Source organism: Aspergillus karnatakaensis (assembly GCF_047715665.1).
Source record: "Aspergillus karnatakaensis strain CBS 102800 unplaced genomic scaffold BJY04scaffold_24, whole genome shotgun sequence".
In the NCBI taxonomy this organism is placed as follows: domain Eukaryota; kingdom Fungi; phylum Ascomycota; class Eurotiomycetes; order Eurotiales; family Aspergillaceae; genus Aspergillus; species Aspergillus karnatakaensis.
Window position 1 is genome coordinate 221,743 of NW_027395736.1, and position 16,633 is coordinate 238,375.

Genomic DNA, 16,633 nt, shown 5'->3' on the forward strand with positions numbered 1-16,633 from the left:
GCTGGGATATCTTATGAGTCATCAAAGGTAGACTCACGTGCATCGCCATGCCCTTGCTCATAACAGACTAAAAGGAAAGGAAGGAAGGAAAGGCAATAGGTAAAAGGACAGGAAAGAAATCACTACTGTAAGCTTAAAGGGATATTCACTAGCAGGCCTTTTAATTAGCTATCTGGAAGTAGAAAGTTTAGTAAACAAAGCTAAAGCACAAGTGCTCTTAGAGTAATTCACCAGGCGAAGTGAGAGAATAGACAGAAGTGATTGCATCGTCAGAGAAACACACGCCAACATGCAAGCCAGAAAGGGCTTTCTGGAGCTACAAACTGAGAGCTTCTTTCATTCTTCCCTTCCCTTCTTGACCTTTCACTTCTAACCTCACAACACCTTGGTACAGCGTTTATTGTGTTTTCTTTCACCTCTTCACTTCGACGCTTCCTTTTCTTTGCATCTGAATTCGTGTACAAATCATATTTGAGCGTTCTTGTTTGCGTTGCCGGCGTTGAACTGATTTCAATCTCGGAGAGCCCCATAAATTCCAGGCGAGAGAACCTGACATCTCTGACTTGTTGTGTTGTGTCAGAGAGCTAGAACCCACAACCAAGAGTCAGCTCTTGACGATCAAGTTTATCAACAGCGTCAAGGGTATGTTGTTGTGTGTTGTTTGGAATTCAGTGTTGTAGCCGACTAACCAGATCTTAGCAGCTCATAAAGATGTCGGCTCCCGAGGACCGTGACACTGTGATCGATGAGGAAGAGCAGGATGACATTGAAGGACTGCTGGAGGTCTCCTTTCACTTTTTGAATTGCCTCGAATCGGACGTTGCAGACGTGGGGGTTTCGTTCCGCAGATCTCAGGATGGGGATATTGTTCCGGGCTCAATGGTCCCCTTCGGATCGAGTCGAGAAGATGTTCTGGAGAGCGCGATAACAGCCGCGGCAAGCGCCACTGATGAGAGAGGTAGGCGACGCCGTCGTGTTCCTCCTATTAGACCTCCGCGCCCACAACAACCGATCCTCACCTGGGATGAGATAAGATGGCCAGGGCGGCCTGTGGCGGCTTTCATAGTTGCAAGAGAGCGTGAGGCCTCTGAAATCGCCACACCTCGAGAACTCGATAATGAACCAGACCGCTCCACCTGGCCAATAACATGGGATACACATCATGACTATTTTCTCTGGGCGTGTCGTGGAACTGTCACGGTAATAACCGATCATCTCCAGGCGATCTTTGCCTTGGATCCTCCTATCGAAGAAACATTTGTTGCGGCAAGGCTTGGCGGAGTGAACGCATTTAAGCAGATGACATTTCTCCGCAAATGGCTTCCCGGCGAGACACATTCTCTGCAGCGAGCAGAGGCTCGAGGCGTGGTTTATGAAGCGGATATCTCACATCCCGATGTTCGCATGGGCTCGCAGCTATTGGACTTGGAGCAGCTGAATCCTGGAAACGAAGATTACAAGGAGCCCGTTTTACCTTGCTGGTGTCCTCGAAATTGGGGCCGTACATACGACTCATTGATCGCCTTGTACTTGGGCGAGCATCCGGACAAATTTCTCCGAGAGTATAACTGGGCTTTCGAAAACTCCCTCAATGCCGAATTCGTCCGCATCCGAATGGCTCAAATCCCCCATTTGAACCTCACCTGGCAGGATCTGAGCAGTGCTCAAGCTCACCGCGCTCTCCTTCTGGCCAATGACATTCCGGGTGACGACGCTCATGCGATGCACTTGATTTGAAGCGTTGCTTGTACTTATCTGCGTGGTTTTGTGGGTGCTTATCCGTCTTTTTCTCTGATCGAAAGTGATGATCAGGTCGGCGTAAGAGGTTCCCTGCCCATTCTACGTAGCACTTGTCTTTCCAGGTATTTACCCCGGGCTTGATGATGTTGTCATTTCTTTCGAGTTTGTACTTTAGGCCTTGGTGCCAGGCTGGTGATAGCCGATATGGATCCGTTTCCAGGGTTTCAATGGTGGCGTTGGGAACATGTATTTCGAAAGAAGGAGAGTTTGCAAAGTCGCAATATTCGTGCTAGTAATCCAGTAGATCATGAGAGCTGTGGGCATCTCAAAGATGTAGGACGAGTAGCCGACATTGAGGGCAAGCAGCTGGATAAAGAGTCGAACTCCCCTAAGACTGAGCTGCTTGGCCATTTCCAAACGAGGTAATTCGGAAATGCTCTTCGTGGTTGGCGCCTTCCATCCGCGATTAATATTGAGGAGTATTGATGCGGTCAACAGTACAGGGAGAGCGCCCGTTGGATCGCCGGCAAGCAGATCTGGGAACCAAAGAGCACCTTCGGTTGCGAGTGATGGTTCAACGGTTAGATGAGAATTATACTCTGCTGCAGATGCCGGGTTAATCTTCGAGAGGAGCCAGGGCACGAATCCCTGGTCTTTGCCGCTCATGGATCGGATGCTTTCCATGACAGCAATCCAGATAGGCATCTGCAGAAAAGGTACTGGTTTCCAAAAGCGAAATACGCCCCAGCGACGGCGTAGGGCTCGATAGTGCTCGACGAGTTTCTGGTTAACCATGCGTTTGGCTCCTGCTGCAGTTTGCTCGTTATTGAAAGACGAAAACTGATGCGTCCTCTGATAGTGATGCCTCAAGGCCATTAAGAGTGGCGCCAAATCCGAATCTTTACGCGCTTGTACTTTAGTCCATATCTGCAGAGGCAGTGCCACGCCCATTCGGACAATGAAAGCAGTCAATGGAAGAGACAGGGCCCATGGCAAGCCACTGATGGAGTGCACACCCTGGACGAAGCTCGTTGTAACCTCAATGACTTCGGCTGCGAATGGCGCTGGTCTCGTCTGGTGAAAGCTGCGGACCTGTTGGAAGGGGGTAATTCGATGGAGTCCACGCATAGCCCTCATTCTGATTTTGTTCCTGATATGGTTCTGGCTGAAAGCAAAAAGAAAAGAAGAAGAACAGCAACAAAACGAATGCACCTAGGAAATAATACTCATATAGCACTTTTTTTTTTCCACATCAGGGGAAAACAACACAACGGCAGAAAAGGTCCACCTTGCCTTCTCAGGGAGGCCATCAGCCAGATCAGGTGAGGATAGACACGTGGGCGGTGAAGCTATCCAAAAGTCACAGATAGTCATGTCATGTCATGTAAGTGACCATACGTGACAAAACATGAATCAGCCCAGCTGTTATCGATAGGCAAAAGACCAGAAAAGCAAACAGCAGCTGCTTGGAACCTGTAGCTTTGAATCAGCTACTATGCGTCTAGCTCTTCCTGAACAACAATGCTGTTTGTCCTCAAGTTCCTGGTCTCTGTGATCGCCCTCCTTGCCACCTGCGTTCTCCTTCCGCAGTTCCCCCTAGGAGTCCTCCGTCTCGTGCTCCGCAGCGTGGGATTGGTCATTCGGAGGAGGACGCTGGCTCGCAGGGAGGCCATTCTGGCTCGTGCCCGTGCAGACGAGGAAGAACTGCTTGCAAAACAGCCCAAGGTAGCTTCTGCCAGCGCAGTATCAGCTGAAGATGAAGATTGGGAGAAGGTCGACACCTCTAGCTCGGGTGATATCTCCGGAATAGCTAGTCAGAAGTCCCAGCAGCCGGGAAACGAATGGGCTGGAATCATTGGCTTTTTTCATCCTTTCTGGTACTTGCACTTGGAATCATTTCTAAATATCCAAAGCTGACCGGATGGACCAGCAACGCCGGCGGAGGTGGAGAACGTGTCCTTTGGGAAGCTGTCAGAGCTACGCAGCGACGATGGCCCAAAGCTGTCTGTGCCATCTACACTGGCGATCTCGATGTCACCAAATCAGCCATGTTGGAGAGAGTTCAGGTACGTCCCATCTTGAATCTAGGAGCTTTCTTCTAAGTATGAATAGAACCGCTTCAATATCCAACTGCACGCTCCAACTGTTGAGCTGCTCTACCTGACAACTCGCAAATATGTCCAGAGCAGCATGTATCCCTACATGACTCTTCTAGGCCAATCTCTCGGCTCGCTGATAGTGGGCTATGATGCTTTTACGCTTCTTGTGCCCGATATTTTTGTCGATACCATGGGCTACGCCTTCGCCGTGGCATTTAGCAAGCTCCTCTTCCCCTCAGTCCCGACAGGCGCCTACGTCCACTACCCCACAATTTCTACAGACATGCTCCAGTCACTAGACGACAAGACCGGGCTGAAAGGGGCCAATGCCGGGGCTGGCACGGGGCTCAAAGGCAACCTGAAACGAAAGTACTGGCTTGCTTTTGCGCGTCTTTACGGCTGGGTAGGTAGCCATGTAGACGTTGTCATGTGCAACTCTTCCTGGACATCAACCCACATTCGCACCATCTGGGGCCCATCTCGAAATAACTCCTCTCCTACCTTCCAAACACTCAAATACAAAAACCCCGTCGTCGTCTTCCCCCCAACAGCGGTCTCAGATATCCAATCCACCATCCCAGTCACCGCCGAAACAGAAAGTACCCGCACACCAACAATCCTCTACATTGCCCAGTTCCGGCCCGAGAAGAACCACCCTCTCATCCTCCGCTCCTTTGCCCGCTTCCTCGAGGGCCACAACAAAAACTCAAACAATGAAAACTCCCCTCACCTCATCCTAATCGGCACCGTCCGCCCCTCCAGCCCCGACGAAACCCACATTTACAACCTCCGCCTCCTCGCGCACGAACTCCGCCTCCGCAACAACACCACGTTCCTCTGCGATGCATCCTGGCCAACCATCCTCTCTCACCTCTCCTCCGCCTCCATCGGCGTAAACGCCATGTGGAACGAACATTTCGGCATCTGCGTCGTAGAGTACCAAGCCGCTGGTCTCATCGCTGTAGTCCATGACTCTGGCGGTCCGCGCGAGGACATCGTTGTGGATCTTCCTGAATCCGCCACCGAGTCCGATGTCGACACGAAGGGCGGGAGGGCAACCGGATTCCGCGCAACGACGGAGGAGGAGTTCGCGAATGCGTTCGAGAAGGCGCTTTCGCTTACCCCCGACGAGAAGGTGGCGATGAGAGTAAGGGCGAGGAAGTCAGCGCTCCGGTTTACAGAGGAGGAATTTTCCAAGAAGTGGGTTGGTGAGGTCGGGAAGTTGGTTGAGATGGTTTCTTGTTAAGTTGCGTCCGGGCACATTTTTTGGGTACTTTCTTTTGGAGCAGATCGTAGTGCGGTTTGTAGAGATACATTCTAGAGCTACAGTATAGCAACGAAAAAAGACAAACATCCAGATCAAATGCAAGTTATGCCTTATGTATTCCAAGCTAAGAGCAAACAAAAGTTAAACAAGCGCAATCTTGAACCAAATATACAACCTGTCAGGGTATCTATAGCCCTCAGTAAACAAAACGAAGGATGTCCCAGGGGTATGAAGTTCATCGTAGACACGTAACAAAGGGGTCTGGTCGAACCAGCCAAGAATAAAGTTAAATCAGTAGAAAAAGTAAGAAAGCGAGTGACAGCCGAGCCAATCCTGTATCCCGCAACGCCGAGCTCTTCTATAACCCGATTTCAGCCGTGACGAAGACGGCTGGGATAAAATAAATACTCTTCTTCATCAACAAAAAGATGAGACTTGTTATTTGCCCCAGTTGTTTGGATCAGAGTAGGCACCTTCGCCTGGGTTTACTCCAAGCATCTGCCCCTGAGTGTCGACTCCGTATATATTGCCGTGATCGCTAGCATAACCAGCACTCATGCCGGAAACACTAATGCCGGATTCATCGTCGTCGAATCCGAATTCTCCGCCAGAACTAGCATCAAAACTGTTACGACCACCGATGTCGCTAGCATCATCAGTACCTGGAGGAAGCTGATCCCACTGCAATGTCTGCAGAGCTGGGTATTGTGCGAGTAGCGCTGCAGGCAATATGAACCCGCCAGCATGTTGGCCATCCATTCCCTGGTTTACCATGAGAGGCTGCGGGATTGGCTGAAGATGTTGCTGCTGCTGGTTCATAAGGTTGCGTTCTCGCTCCTGGTGCTCTTCGTCCAGAAGCGGTTTAATACAGATACGGCCAGCCTCGGATCTGAAATGACGACCTAGAGCATCTGCACGAGCGAAGCGACGGCCGCAGCCCCACTGGCCGCCGCGAGAAAGTTCACCTCGACAGACGAACTTCTTCTCACCCGAATGCAACCCTTCATGACGCTTGCGATCGTGTTGGCGGGCGAAAGCCTTTCCACAAACGGTGCAAACGAAAGGTCGTTCATCCGTATGAGTGCGTAAATGAGATCGTAAATTGTATGCTCTCGTAAATCGCTTGGGACAGAGATGGCATTGGAACGTTGCGGGGTGCTTTTGGACTCTCTTAGAGTCAGTGGAAGTTGATCCAGGCCGCTGTGGGTCCGCAAGCCCGAGGATATAGTTGCGACTATCGATTGACGAGGTTGATAGGCGCCGGGCGGACCGGGCTGGTGAGGCTTCTCTGGAGCTGGGACTGCTGTACGGTTGACGATTCACATCGAAAGGGGATAGTGACCGAGGTGACGATGCGGCCACAGGCTCCAGACTAGTCGAGGGTGAGGAGGGTGAGCGAGGACGGGACAGAGGAATCGTGTATGGATCAGACTTGCTGCGCATTCGCGAGGCACCTAAATGGGTGAATTAGCGTTGTTCCAAAACGATTCAAGTTGAGGCCCTTACGCAATGAAGGAGGTGGACTCAAAGTATCCATGGCGACAGAGGGCTTGTCCGTCGGGAAGACATGAGTTCTAGATGGAGGCGCAAATTCAACATTGATTGATGGAGGTGCCATTTGTGACGCCTGCCCAATGTCTCCACAGAGGTTGCCTTGTGACACAAGGCCTTCCTGGTTAGCGTATCCGTCAGTCGGGGGTGTTGGGTATGGAGAGGTCGTTGTCGGAGCTGAAATGAATGGTCCGCTTGGAATCATGTCTGGTATTTGTTGTGGCATCAGTTGAGGGGAAATGTAGGGGCTATGGTGGGGACTATATCCCTGTTGCTGGTGCTGATGCTGGTCGGAGAGAGTAAAAGACTCGATTCCCAACGCGGCATTGTCATAGAGGCTGGGGTCGTTCTGAGCTGCTAAGAGCGGGCTTGGGTTGTTGTCTGTGACATCAAAGGTGTCATGCTGAGGAAGAAAGGGGGAATGGGCTGCAGATGAGACTTCGGACACCTCCGAAGGGGCGCGCCGATGGGTATGGAAGGAGGAATTTGCCATGACAGCCTGCCATTCTGGATGTGAGACGTTGGTCATATATGCAGCGCTAGCGGGGTCGAGAGAGGTGTGACGCGAGTGTTGAGGGGTGTAGAATGTCCCTGGCGACGAGGCAGGGGGAGACATGGCGCTGGGGGAGGAGTGCGATGGTTTCTGATCAAGCGGAGACGTCTGCGACGAGGTTGATGGGTGAGGGGAAGGAATCTGGCTAACCAAGTCGATTGGGTTTACAGCCTGGTTGGCCGGTTGCTGGGGATCAAGCAGGAGGGAGGGGTAATCGGCGCCAGTAGTATGCGGGCTCGGATTCTGATAAAGCGAGAAGTCGAAGTCGCCGGCGTTCGAGTTGAGCAAGTTAGAGAAGTTCTCCTCACCACCCTGTTGAGACAGCCCTTGGTCAAACGACTGCGGGATGTGTAGACTCGGGCGGTTGAAGTTCGGGTCGGTGGCGGCAGCGGCAGACAGGTAGTTCGGCGAGGAGAACGCGAATGCCTCGGAGCCAGTGGTGGGATTGTTGGCGAAAGAAGTAGGAGGATAGACAGGATTGGTAGTGACCGAGGGATCAATGGTCAAGTCGTTAGGGTTGTTGTACTGCTGGTGGAGGTGGGCTGAAGGGCTGACGCTGCGGTTTTTATGAGCAGCCGGAGCTTGCCCCAGGTCCTGGAGCGTCTCCTGGTGGTCCATGGCCGATGTTGAGGGCTTCGAGATCCCAGAATAGATACCACGCGAAGGGAGGCTGAGCGAGATGAAGGAAGAATAAGAATGATGGCAGGACGATCCGAGTTCAAGAGGGAAGGGGTCGAAAAGAGAGGGAAAGGTGGGGAGATGCAGTGGAAGTGGGTTACGGGCCACGGTCGGGCTGCGAGGCGCAGATAAAAAAAACGGTTGATGGGTGAGCAATCAGAAAAATAATAGGAGCAGACTCAGCAGAGAATTAAACTCGTAAGAAGGGGGGAATAAAGGAAACCGAGAGATCTCATTCGCGGGGGAGAGAAATTCAGGGACGAGGTCTGGAGTCTGGACAGTGGATGGCAGTCTTGCGATTCAGCCTCGTGGCGCTTGTCAGAAAGTCATTGAGCAATGAGCACGATGATCCTGGAATCATGAGTGTGGCTTTCGTGCAGGAGTGATGTTTATACTTTATACTGACAAACAGCCAGCTGTGAAGAACAAGTTAAGGATTACTCCATGAACTTATGAAGAGAGAACAAAGAGCAAGCGGAGATGGAGATGAAGATGGAGTTGGAGTTGGAGTTGGAGTTGGATGGATGGCCCGCGACCGACCTCGACGGAAGCCTTGGTGCCTGACCTGACTGACTTGATTGACTCTACTACTACAGTACCATCATGATCTGAGTTCAAGCATGTTGCTTAAAATAACAGCTCCCATTCTACTTCTATTATTAAACTCAACCGTCAGGGTAATCTTCAGGAACAAAGGCAGAATCGAGAGTTAAAGCGAGCTCTCTCCTCTGATCTTCTCTGCAACGCAGACTCTCATCCTACAAGGCAGACTGCTGGCGCTCCACCGCACCAAGTTTGGATGGTCGACGATATCCTAGTGAGCACACTATTCTTAGAAGATATGCTGAAATCTTGCATACAACACACAGTCAGAATGTTACACGCTTTGACATCACTTACTTAATTCTGACGCTGATGCTTCTTTACTGAAGGAGTTGTTGATGTTGCAAGAGGCGGAACGAGGAAGCACCACAGGCAAAAGAGTGAACAAGACTTACTGTCTACCTTCGATCTAGCTAACTGAACCTGACTCGAAACCCCATTCCAAGGACATCGAAACGTCATTCCAGAAATCAATAATATTATTCCCTTTCTGCCCCCACCTCGCAATCCTCATCGATCCAGGGTTCTCGCCGGATCTCAGTACCTCAAGAATCAGCCTGACCAGCATGCACCAGTCGATCTCTTCATTCTCACCAGAGACATGCTAGAAACCAGGGAAAGATGTCGATATAATTACGTCGACGACTTGCTTTCCCTCTTCGTTGACGCCCGATCAAAGGAGCTCCAACCAGTGGGATGCTTGGTGCCAGCCGTTAGCTGCTTCTGCACAGCCCCCTAGCTGAAACTTAGGGTCTGGCTCGAGGCTTGACACCGCTCGTCGTTGGATAGTTACAAGTTACCGCCGATTAGGCGACAGGTTTCATCACACGGGAGTGTGATTAGGGTAAGTTGACTGGTCTACTCGGTAATTGTTGGGTTGCAGTGTTCTGCTATCTTTCTCCTGGTACTACAGAAGACATCAATACTTTCACTGTCGGTTTGTATACAACAAGTCCCGGAGAGAGCTCCGGGCACTTCGACTATACACTCGTTACAACCACGACGTATGACTTTATATCTCCCCAAACACAGTGACACTCTCCCTCACCGTCTCCGTCTCCCAATCCACCAGCAAATTATCATAGCAGCTTGATCCCAAGCCCGCATTGTGCACCCACCCGGGCTCCCAATAGTACACGCCCAACCCACCACTCGCCTCCACCACCCCCGCAACATCCTTCACGAACGTTTTCTGCCCCTCGACAGAGAACGGGATGCCAGCGATATCGGACGGGAAGTCATACTCGGGGTCAGGGCACGAGAACGGCCAGTTCGCTTCTACGACGATCACGTCCTTTCCGTATGTGGATCGGATGTTCGAGAGACTGTTCTCGAGCGAAGATAGCGTCGCATCGGCGTTGTAGAACGGATAGTATGAGACCCCGATGATATCAAAGTCCGAGGAGACGAGGGACCCCGAGGCGAGCACCGTGTCGTAGAAGTACTTTTGTGCCTCCCAGTCCCACCCGTTGTCGAGATGAATCATGATCTTTGGCGTGGACGAGAGATCGGAGTCCTTGACGCCCCATGCGCCAGAGTGTAAGATGCGAGCGATATTGTAGTAGTTAGAGGTCGAACCAAGCGGCCAGAGGAGACCATTGCGAATCTCGTTGCCGATGGAGACGATCTCAACGGCAATGTTATTGGCCGCAAAAGCGTTGCTTACTTCGAGGGTGTAGTTGTAGACTTGCCAGGTTAGGGTCTCGATATCGGTTGTTGACCAGAGCGAGGGAGTTGTCTGGCTTGTCTATCAGCCCAAGCCCAGGGAGTAGAAAGGGGAGAAAGTATACCTGATGGCTCGGATCTGCCCATGTATCACTTAGATGCAAGTCCAGGTAGACACTCAATCCCGCTGCTTGGACTCTTCGTGCAAGCTCCAGGTTGTAGTCTAGATTATACACCCCATCGCCGGGGTTGACCCATATCCGCTGTCGGATCGAGTTCACGCCATTGTCCGCCAATATGGACTCGAACGGTTGAGACTCTCCGTTCAGATTCTTATAGTCAACTCCTACATCTTCCTCGACCAAGAGTGAGGAGATGTCTGCCCCGCTGTAGGTGAGGGCAGCGCGAGCGATAGTGGTCAAGGAGAATAGAAAGGGGGAATAGACAAGCACCATGGTGATCTGATTTATCTCATGGCCGGTTGACGGTGACCATGACAGCGCGGCTGTGTGCTGTATTTAACATCCCCACGCATGATCAGCATACACTATGTCTGCGACTCCGATACTGCATCTCGTTTCAAAGACCGGCGGGGGAACGGAGGGATTTCTCTTGAGAGGGACGAGCCATTGGTGGAGGGAGATCCTGAGACGCCGGAGGGGCTGCTTAACGGAGCGCAGATCCCGCTGTCACAGGGGAATAATAATAATAACAATAATAACATTTATGCCCCGTCATTAATTGCATTGGCACTCAATCTGAAGACACGGATGTTTAATCCATTGATCCCACTATATATGTTAGGTAGTAGTCTGCTTTATCTGCCGACGTCTCAATCATCAGCCATTCACCCTCCGCTAATCTACCTCATCATAAAGCCAAAGTGGTATATCTCAAACCTCCTCCCAGTGGACATTACATACAGAAATTTCACACAAGTACCCCGAGCCTCCATGCTTATAAAACCGATATATAAGTCGTTCAAAGAATCAGGTGGGGGAGGCGGGAGAAATGCAAAACAAGACAGACGCCCGATCTTTTGAAGCCCATCCGCAGACCAAACATGAAGCATCTTCTGCCACCGATGCGAATATATGTACAAGCAACGCAATCCTCTGCGGGCTCCTGTATGCGAGCGAAGAAGGTAAAATATGCAAGCCAGAAAACTGCCCAATTAAATGATATACACGCAAGTCTCAGAGCTCAGGGAGTTGGCACGTGCCCTGCTCAGATATGAAAGTCGATGAAATCGAGATGGGTCGTGACGGCGCTGTAGGAGGACAGATCACCGCAGATGCGAAAGGAAATTTATAGCAGCGAGCATCAGATTTATTCAGGCACTCGGGGGTGCCCGTGGAAAAGGGTTAAAGAGATGGAAGACTCTATGAGATCACGATGAGCCTGCATCGTGTGCCTGTTTAGCCGCCTGTCCCATGCGTATTGCTGGCTTCTGGGACACAGGCTTCTTTTTGCCGAAGACAAGGACTTCTTCTTCTTCTGATTCTTCGCCACTCTCTTCCTCGTCGTCGCAGTAATAACGAGACTCATCGTCTTCTGGAGGCCGCGAAATACTCGGCCGCTTTGCTTTGACCGTCTCGCCAGTGCGAAGGATTGAGGGGACTTGAACCGTGGCTTCGCACTCTTTTTCTTTGCCAGTACCATCTTCTGATAGAGACGAAGCCCCTGACATAACGGACGGAATGCTTGGGTGAGATGTGCTCTGCGACATGCTGGTATACTCGTCCACTGAAGAGGAAGACATCGTTGCTGCAGATGCCGGTGACGTGGTCAATCCGCTTCTTGGGGGTTCGGATGAAGCCGTATCCGTTGTTCCATCCGAGCCTTTACGCGCAGTGTTACTATCTTGAGCAACTTCCCTGCGTGTAAGATAATCACTGTCCGAAGGAAAACCGAGTATTTGGTCAGAGAGACTGCTCTTGTGGCGTGTGCAGCCGTCCCGAGAAGGGTTGAGAGGTTCAACGGAAAGTTTTCCTAAGAGTGGATGGGATGTTTTCCGCCGATGCCCCAATGTCGAGGCTGGGCTTTCACAAAAGATCGAGGCCTCTTCATCAGGCTGCCAGGTTGATGATTGCATCTGTCCAACAGCGGAGGCGACACTCAAAGCCAAACTTGGCTCTGAATAATGGTCCCCGTCTAACATCGCAGGATCGCCGGTAAAGGATTTATCGGAGCGCCAGTCTCCGGGCTGCAGGCCCCTAGCCAGCCGGCGGCTTGCGCCGCCAAAGACACCACTGATATTTGTTGTGCCCGAAGTTCCCGACAGCTCTGGTGTAGCAGGGCGCACTGGTACGGAAAATCTCTTGTTGATATCAGATGGTCTAACAGTCGTCGAAGATTCGGCAGTCGACAAGGTGGATACTGCACGCTCGGGATGGTCAGGGCGAGGAGTACGATTCGAGGCTGACAAATAGCCTGGGGTGTGGTCCTGGGGGAAATAAGACAATGGTCGTTCCTCTGGACTAGCCGTTGGGCTGACGGTCACGCTTTGAGATAGAGGATGTTCGCCATCTTTAGTATGGCGACCGAAACGAGACAAGAAGTCTTCATCGCCACGAAAACTATGGCGGCGGCCTTCCCAGAGGTGTTTTCCGAGAGAAGTGCTGCTCGAAGTAGACGATGAATCAACCGAAGGGGTCGAGCTAGATGTGCGCTTACGGCTATCCTTGTCCTTTGACCTTCCAGTCAGGTAGTTTGACCACTTGGCGACATTGGAGCGCACTCGTTGGATAAATGGCACTTTGCTGACAGCGGTTGTCACTTCCTCGTTGGATACCTCGATCTTCTTGCCTTTGCTCAAATACCCAGGATCGGTCTCTTCCACCCATGCTCGGGGGTTTGGTAACCCATGGAGGACCCAAGGATGATGTTTGATCTCCTTAACGGTAATGCGCCGTACTGGGTCTTTAGTTAGGAGTCTCTTCAATAGGTCCCACAGTTCCTCGTCGATTTCTTCGTAAGCCAGCTCGTCCTCCTCTCGCTTACTATCGGGTGTATAACGGGGCCACTGAGTGTCGGAGTCCACTTGTACCGGCTTCAGTCGTTTCCGTGGTATGAATACATCTTGCTTAACAATAGTCTGAAACATGCTATATTCATCATCCGAGACAAAGGGCAATCGACCAAAGATCATTCCGTAGAGGGTCACACCGAGCGACCAGACATCGATGGCACCCGTGATTCGGGGTGCGCCACCAAGACTGTCCACGAAATCTTCGCCAGTGTAGCAGAGTTCAGGAGCATAAAATGCCGGTGTGCCAACGGTCTTCGACAATTCGCGGGCATCATCCAGTTCGGTCGCATCCGTTTCACCAACTTGCTCCTCGTCCTCATCTCTGATAGGTCGTCCAAGATAAGAAACACCGAAATCAGATATCTTCACGCGATAATTGCTGGTGACCAGAAGATTTGCAGGCTTGATGTCACGATGTATGATGCCTTGATAATGAAGGTATTCGAGCCCGAGAAGCGAATCTCTAAACGCATTGCGAGCCTCCGTGAAGGTCAGACACGGCACATAAGACATATCATCATCCTCGGGATACCAGTCTGTCTCAGACGGGGCGTAACCGAAACTGCTCGATGCTGTACTGAACCGTCGTTTCTCGGAGGGATAGTCGGCATAAGCTCCATACATGGTGCCTTCCATTGCGGCCAAGGCAGCTTCTTGAGACGAGGGCAAAGAATGACTAGGTGAGGACTGCGTCTCCTCGTTGTTGGACAGGCAGCGACTAGCCGTGCGAGCCATCGCGAGCTCAGGACCCATTTCATCATCAGACTCCGCTCCGTGTTCCAGACTCCACCCAGGGATAGGACCCTGCGACGCATATTCGGCTTGTGCTTGTCGCCTCTCCAGTGCCTTCTCGCGCTGCTGCCGGATTCGTTGTGCTGTTTTAATATACTGCCTGCTCTCTTCTAAGAATGCCGGTGTATCAGCGACACCGGACTTTTCCCGTTCGAGCCGAAGTTTATCGACGTAGACGATTTCTCGGACCCCTCGCTGTCGCCAGATGATCTCGCCATTTTCGACGTACTCCAGGACTATATAAACCTTCTGACGATTCGGATCATCGATCACTTCCAACAGACTGACCACGTTTGGATGACGGGCCTTTTTCAGGATGGCGACCTCTTTTTTGACCTTATCCTCGGCATTTCCAAGTCGCCCAAGACGGCGACGTTTCGAGTATCGCTGCACAATCTTGATCGCGACTTTCTGGCGAGTTGTCACATGGCGACCTAATTTTACTTTTCCATGTTCACCGCGACCGAGCTCCTCGAGAATTTCGTACTGGTTAATCACCTTATTCCCGGTTACGATATCTCTGTCCACTTCAGCAGTGTGAGTCCTGCAAAGACACGATTAGTATCACTAGAAAGGCAGATGAATGTTTTGCAACTCACTCCTTTGGGGGCTGTAGGTGCGTTGGATGGAGAAGGGAGCTGCCGGAGTGGTCGTCCCCATCAGACTCTAGCGACGGTGTCAATCCTGGGGTCTTCACAGAGAACAAACCAGGGCTAGAGATAGGTGTATTTCCCGCAGTACGGGCAGTGCGGACCTGATCGGGCCTAGGAGGGACGTCGGTCGGGTAAGAGCTTCGCGTGCGTAAGAACGGAGGTTGATAGGTCGGATGTATTTGGGACTGTAGAACAGCGTAGGACTGATCGGGGTAGACAGGGTATTCGGCGGTGTCTGATCCCCTATAGGATGTTCTCCTCGATAGAGTGCCCCGTGAGAGAGCACTACGTTCCGACCGAGCATCAACAACGGTATGTTCATTCAACGCCTGGAGCGAGCTGGATGAAGTCCTGGTGGAAGGCGAGCGGGAGGCTCCAGAGGAATGGTAAAGATGATGAGGAAAAGCGTGTCGAATGGAAGGTTGTCCGTCGATAACATCGTTCGAAGCGAGCTTTGCGTTTGATGGCTTAGTGATTGCTTGACCGGGATCTAACTCAAGGGACGAAGCGCGAGACCCATTGAGTGTCTCATTTGATCTGTTCCAACCCCGCCTAAAGATATTCTCGGGCGCCTGACCATGTAGGGGCGCCGCCACGTTGATGGGTTCCTCGAGGACGAACTCTGAAGGAGGCCGATCGGTCATCTTCATATTCGTTTTGTGTCGTTCATCCACAGTCCACCCACTGTGCGCATCCTATGTCCTGCTCTTTGGGAGGACGGCCCTGGTGCGCTTTTCCTCTCGAGTGTGGCACTTCGTATCCGTTCTTTTAATTCGTATTTCGCTTTACCAATAGGTCAAATATTTTAGGGCGAACCGATGCGAAGCTCCGATTGTGCAGTCGAATGAGTCGGCATTACTTAGAATTCGACACGCAGGGAAGCGGCGGGAGTCATGAGGGACGACGATCTGGCAGCAAAACCGTGTACCGGACAACAGTCTGAAATGTTATGTATTGATCAAGAATGTCCAACCTTCTCCAGCGCCAGGATGCAGTCGGTTGTTGTTCCGCTCGAAAGCAAGGATCGAAGAGACCGTGGACGGAGGTGGTCGGCGAAGTCGGGGCGAGGTCGGAGGAGAGATAATGGTCGAGCGTAGGGGTGGAGAATAACGCAGGGAGTCTAAGTATAGTAACTGCGACAAGCGATGGCACCTATATAGCCTGGTATAAGGGAGGACAACGAAGTCGATGGGATTATCGGAGGGAGATATTAATAGAGCAAAAGAGCAAAAGGCGAAGGCGGGAAAGATAGCAGAAAGTTTTCGAAGGAGGGGTAAGATTAGTGAAATGAGAAGAAGAAATGAAGGAAGAGGAGAGATCGTGGAAAGGGATGAAGAAAAGATGCAGATGGAGAATTGGGTAGTAAGTAGTAGGTAGGGTAGGGTAGGGAGGAGCAGGAAGAGGGCGAGGGAGCAGCGGAAAACGGTGACGAGCAGAGGTGGAGGAGAACAGGTGGTGGTGGTGGTGGTGCAGCAGCAGGTCCAGAGAGTGAATAATGTTCTGGCTGGCTCTGCTTGTCAAGTGATGGCTGGAGACTGGAGTCCTAGACAAGAGTGGAGGGAGCAGAAGCGAACTCTTACAATTCTCTTTGGAGAGAGTATTTTATTTTTTTGGATCCCTTTTTTTTTTGCCTTTGGCTTTTAAGATTCTTATCAACACGATAGCTTCATAGGATTAATTTATTTGCTTCTGCTTCCCTCCTGTTGCCTCCGCGCCTGTTTAACACTTCCCTGTCAGAGACTTAGTTAGCTACCTAAGAGAGGATCGACTGTCAGAGTGAGTCTGATCCCATTTTAATACTATTAATACTTCACATTACCAGAACTTTTCCAAAGATACCACTAACAGGGTTAGGCTTCGGCCGGCTGGGTCTCCAAGACTCGAGATCCCTCCACGGTCCACCTCTTCTATTCCATGGCTCCAACCAGCCAAAGCATGCAGACTGCAGAGTCTACGACCACGATACGTACTAGTACTCGATATACTCTTGCGGGAATGCCT

At 51.4% G+C, this 16,633-nt stretch overlaps 8 protein-coding genes across 8 annotated transcripts; 3 read left to right on the forward strand and 5 right to left on the reverse strand.

The window, feature by feature from the left end:
• Positions 1–621: 621 nt before the first annotated feature.
• Positions 622–1,824, forward strand: BJY04DRAFT_58399 (uncharacterized protein). Its single transcript, XM_073720681.1, has one exon. It carries the CDS (start codon positions 712–714, stop codon positions 1,735–1,737), a length of 1,026 nt encoding a protein of 341 aa, XP_073571259.1. The 5' UTR covers positions 622–711; the 3' UTR covers positions 1,738–1,824.
• On the reverse strand, positions 1,825–2,989 carry BJY04DRAFT_58400 (putative mitochondrial export translocase Oxa2). Its single transcript, XM_073720682.1, has one exon. The coding sequence runs from the start codon at positions 2,875–2,877 to the stop codon at positions 1,912–1,914; it is 966 nt and encodes a 321-aa protein (XP_073571260.1). The 5' UTR covers positions 2,878–2,989; the 3' UTR covers positions 1,825–1,911.
• Positions 2,990–3,212: 223 nt separating this feature from the next.
• On the forward strand, positions 3,213–5,373 carry BJY04DRAFT_58406 (alpha-1,2-mannosyltransferase ALG11). Its single transcript, XM_073720683.1, has 3 exons — positions 3,213–3,617; positions 3,671–3,806; positions 3,853–5,373. Exons 1-3 carry the CDS (start codon positions 3,262–3,264, stop codon positions 5,083–5,085), a joined length of 1,725 nt encoding a protein of 574 aa, XP_073571261.1. The 5' UTR covers positions 3,213–3,261; the 3' UTR covers positions 5,086–5,373.
• Positions 5,374–5,544: 171 nt separating this feature from the next.
• Positions 5,545–7,828, reverse strand: crzA (putative C2H2 transcription factor Crz1; the record flags this gene model as incomplete). Its single annotated transcript, XM_073716274.1, has 2 exons — positions 5,545–6,560; positions 6,613–7,828. The coding sequence occupies 2 exons, from the start codon at positions 7,826–7,828 to the stop codon at positions 5,545–5,547; spliced, it is 2,232 nt and encodes a 743-aa protein (XP_073571262.1).
• An 802-nt stretch (positions 7,829–8,630) lies between these two features.
• On the reverse strand, positions 8,631–9,654 carry BJY04DRAFT_188933 (uncharacterized protein). The gene has a single exon (XM_073711313.1). The coding sequence runs from the start codon at positions 8,951–8,953 to the stop codon at positions 8,789–8,791; it is 165 nt and encodes a 54-aa protein (XP_073571263.1). The 5' UTR covers positions 8,954–9,654; the 3' UTR covers positions 8,631–8,788.
• Positions 8,860–10,611, reverse strand: BJY04DRAFT_227824 (arabinogalactan endo-1,4-beta-galactosidase; the record flags this gene model as incomplete). Its single annotated transcript, XM_073718715.1, has 2 exons — positions 8,860–10,229; positions 10,282–10,611. 2 exons carry the CDS (start codon positions 10,609–10,611, stop codon positions 9,504–9,506), a joined length of 1,056 nt encoding a protein of 351 aa, XP_073571264.1. The 3' UTR covers positions 8,860–9,503.
• A 273-nt stretch (positions 10,612–10,884) lies between these two features.
• BJY04DRAFT_58424 (uncharacterized protein) lies at positions 10,885–11,372 on the forward strand. The gene has a single exon (XM_073720685.1). The coding sequence runs from the start codon at positions 10,927–10,929 to the stop codon at positions 11,197–11,199; it is 273 nt and encodes a 90-aa protein (XP_073571265.1). The 5' UTR covers positions 10,885–10,926; the 3' UTR covers positions 11,200–11,372.
• On the reverse strand, positions 11,373–15,403 carry BJY04DRAFT_58423 (putative serine/threonine protein kinase). Its single transcript, XM_073720684.1, has 2 exons — positions 14,579–15,403; positions 11,373–14,523 (listed from the first exon to the last, which is right to left on the reverse strand). Exons 1-2 carry the CDS (start codon positions 15,280–15,282, stop codon positions 11,547–11,549), a joined length of 3,681 nt encoding a protein of 1,226 aa, XP_073571266.1. The 5' UTR covers positions 15,283–15,403; the 3' UTR covers positions 11,373–11,546.
• Positions 15,404–16,633: the final 1,230 nt, after the last annotated feature.

Bases quoted from the DNA above. Each gene is read 5' to 3' on its own strand.
- BJY04DRAFT_58406 (XM_073720683.1), top strand. From the start codon at position 3,262: ATGCTGTTTGTCCTCAAGTTCCTGGTCTCTGTGATCGCCCTCCTTGCC. The intron at 3,618-3,670 runs GTACTTGCACTT...CGGATGGACCAG, and splicing joins GGCTTTTTTCATCCTTTCTG to CAACGCCGGCGGAGGTGGAG. The intron at 3,807-3,852 runs GTACGTCCCATC...AAGTATGAATAG, and splicing joins CCATGTTGGAGAGAGTTCAG to AACCGCTTCAATATCCAACT.
- BJY04DRAFT_58400 (XM_073720682.1), bottom strand. From the start codon at position 2,877: ATGAGGGCTATGCGTGGACTCCATCGAATTACCCCCTTCCAACAGGTC.
- BJY04DRAFT_58399 (XM_073720681.1), top strand. From the start codon at position 712: ATGTCGGCTCCCGAGGACCGTGACACTGTGATCGATGAGGAAGAGCAG.
- BJY04DRAFT_188933 (XM_073711313.1), bottom strand. From the start codon at position 8,953: ATGACGTTTCGATGTCCTTGGAATGGGGTTTCGAGTCAGGTTCAGTTA.
- BJY04DRAFT_58424 (XM_073720685.1), top strand. From the start codon at position 10,927: ATGTTTAATCCATTGATCCCACTATATATGTTAGGTAGTAGTCTGCTT.
- BJY04DRAFT_58423 (XM_073720684.1), bottom strand. From the start codon at position 15,282: ATGAAGATGACCGATCGGCCTCCTTCAGAGTTCGTCCTCGAGGAACCC. The intron at 14,524-14,578 runs GTGAGTTGCAAA...GTGTCTTTGCAG, and splicing joins CACCTACAGCCCCCAAAGGA to GACTCACACTGCTGAAGTGG.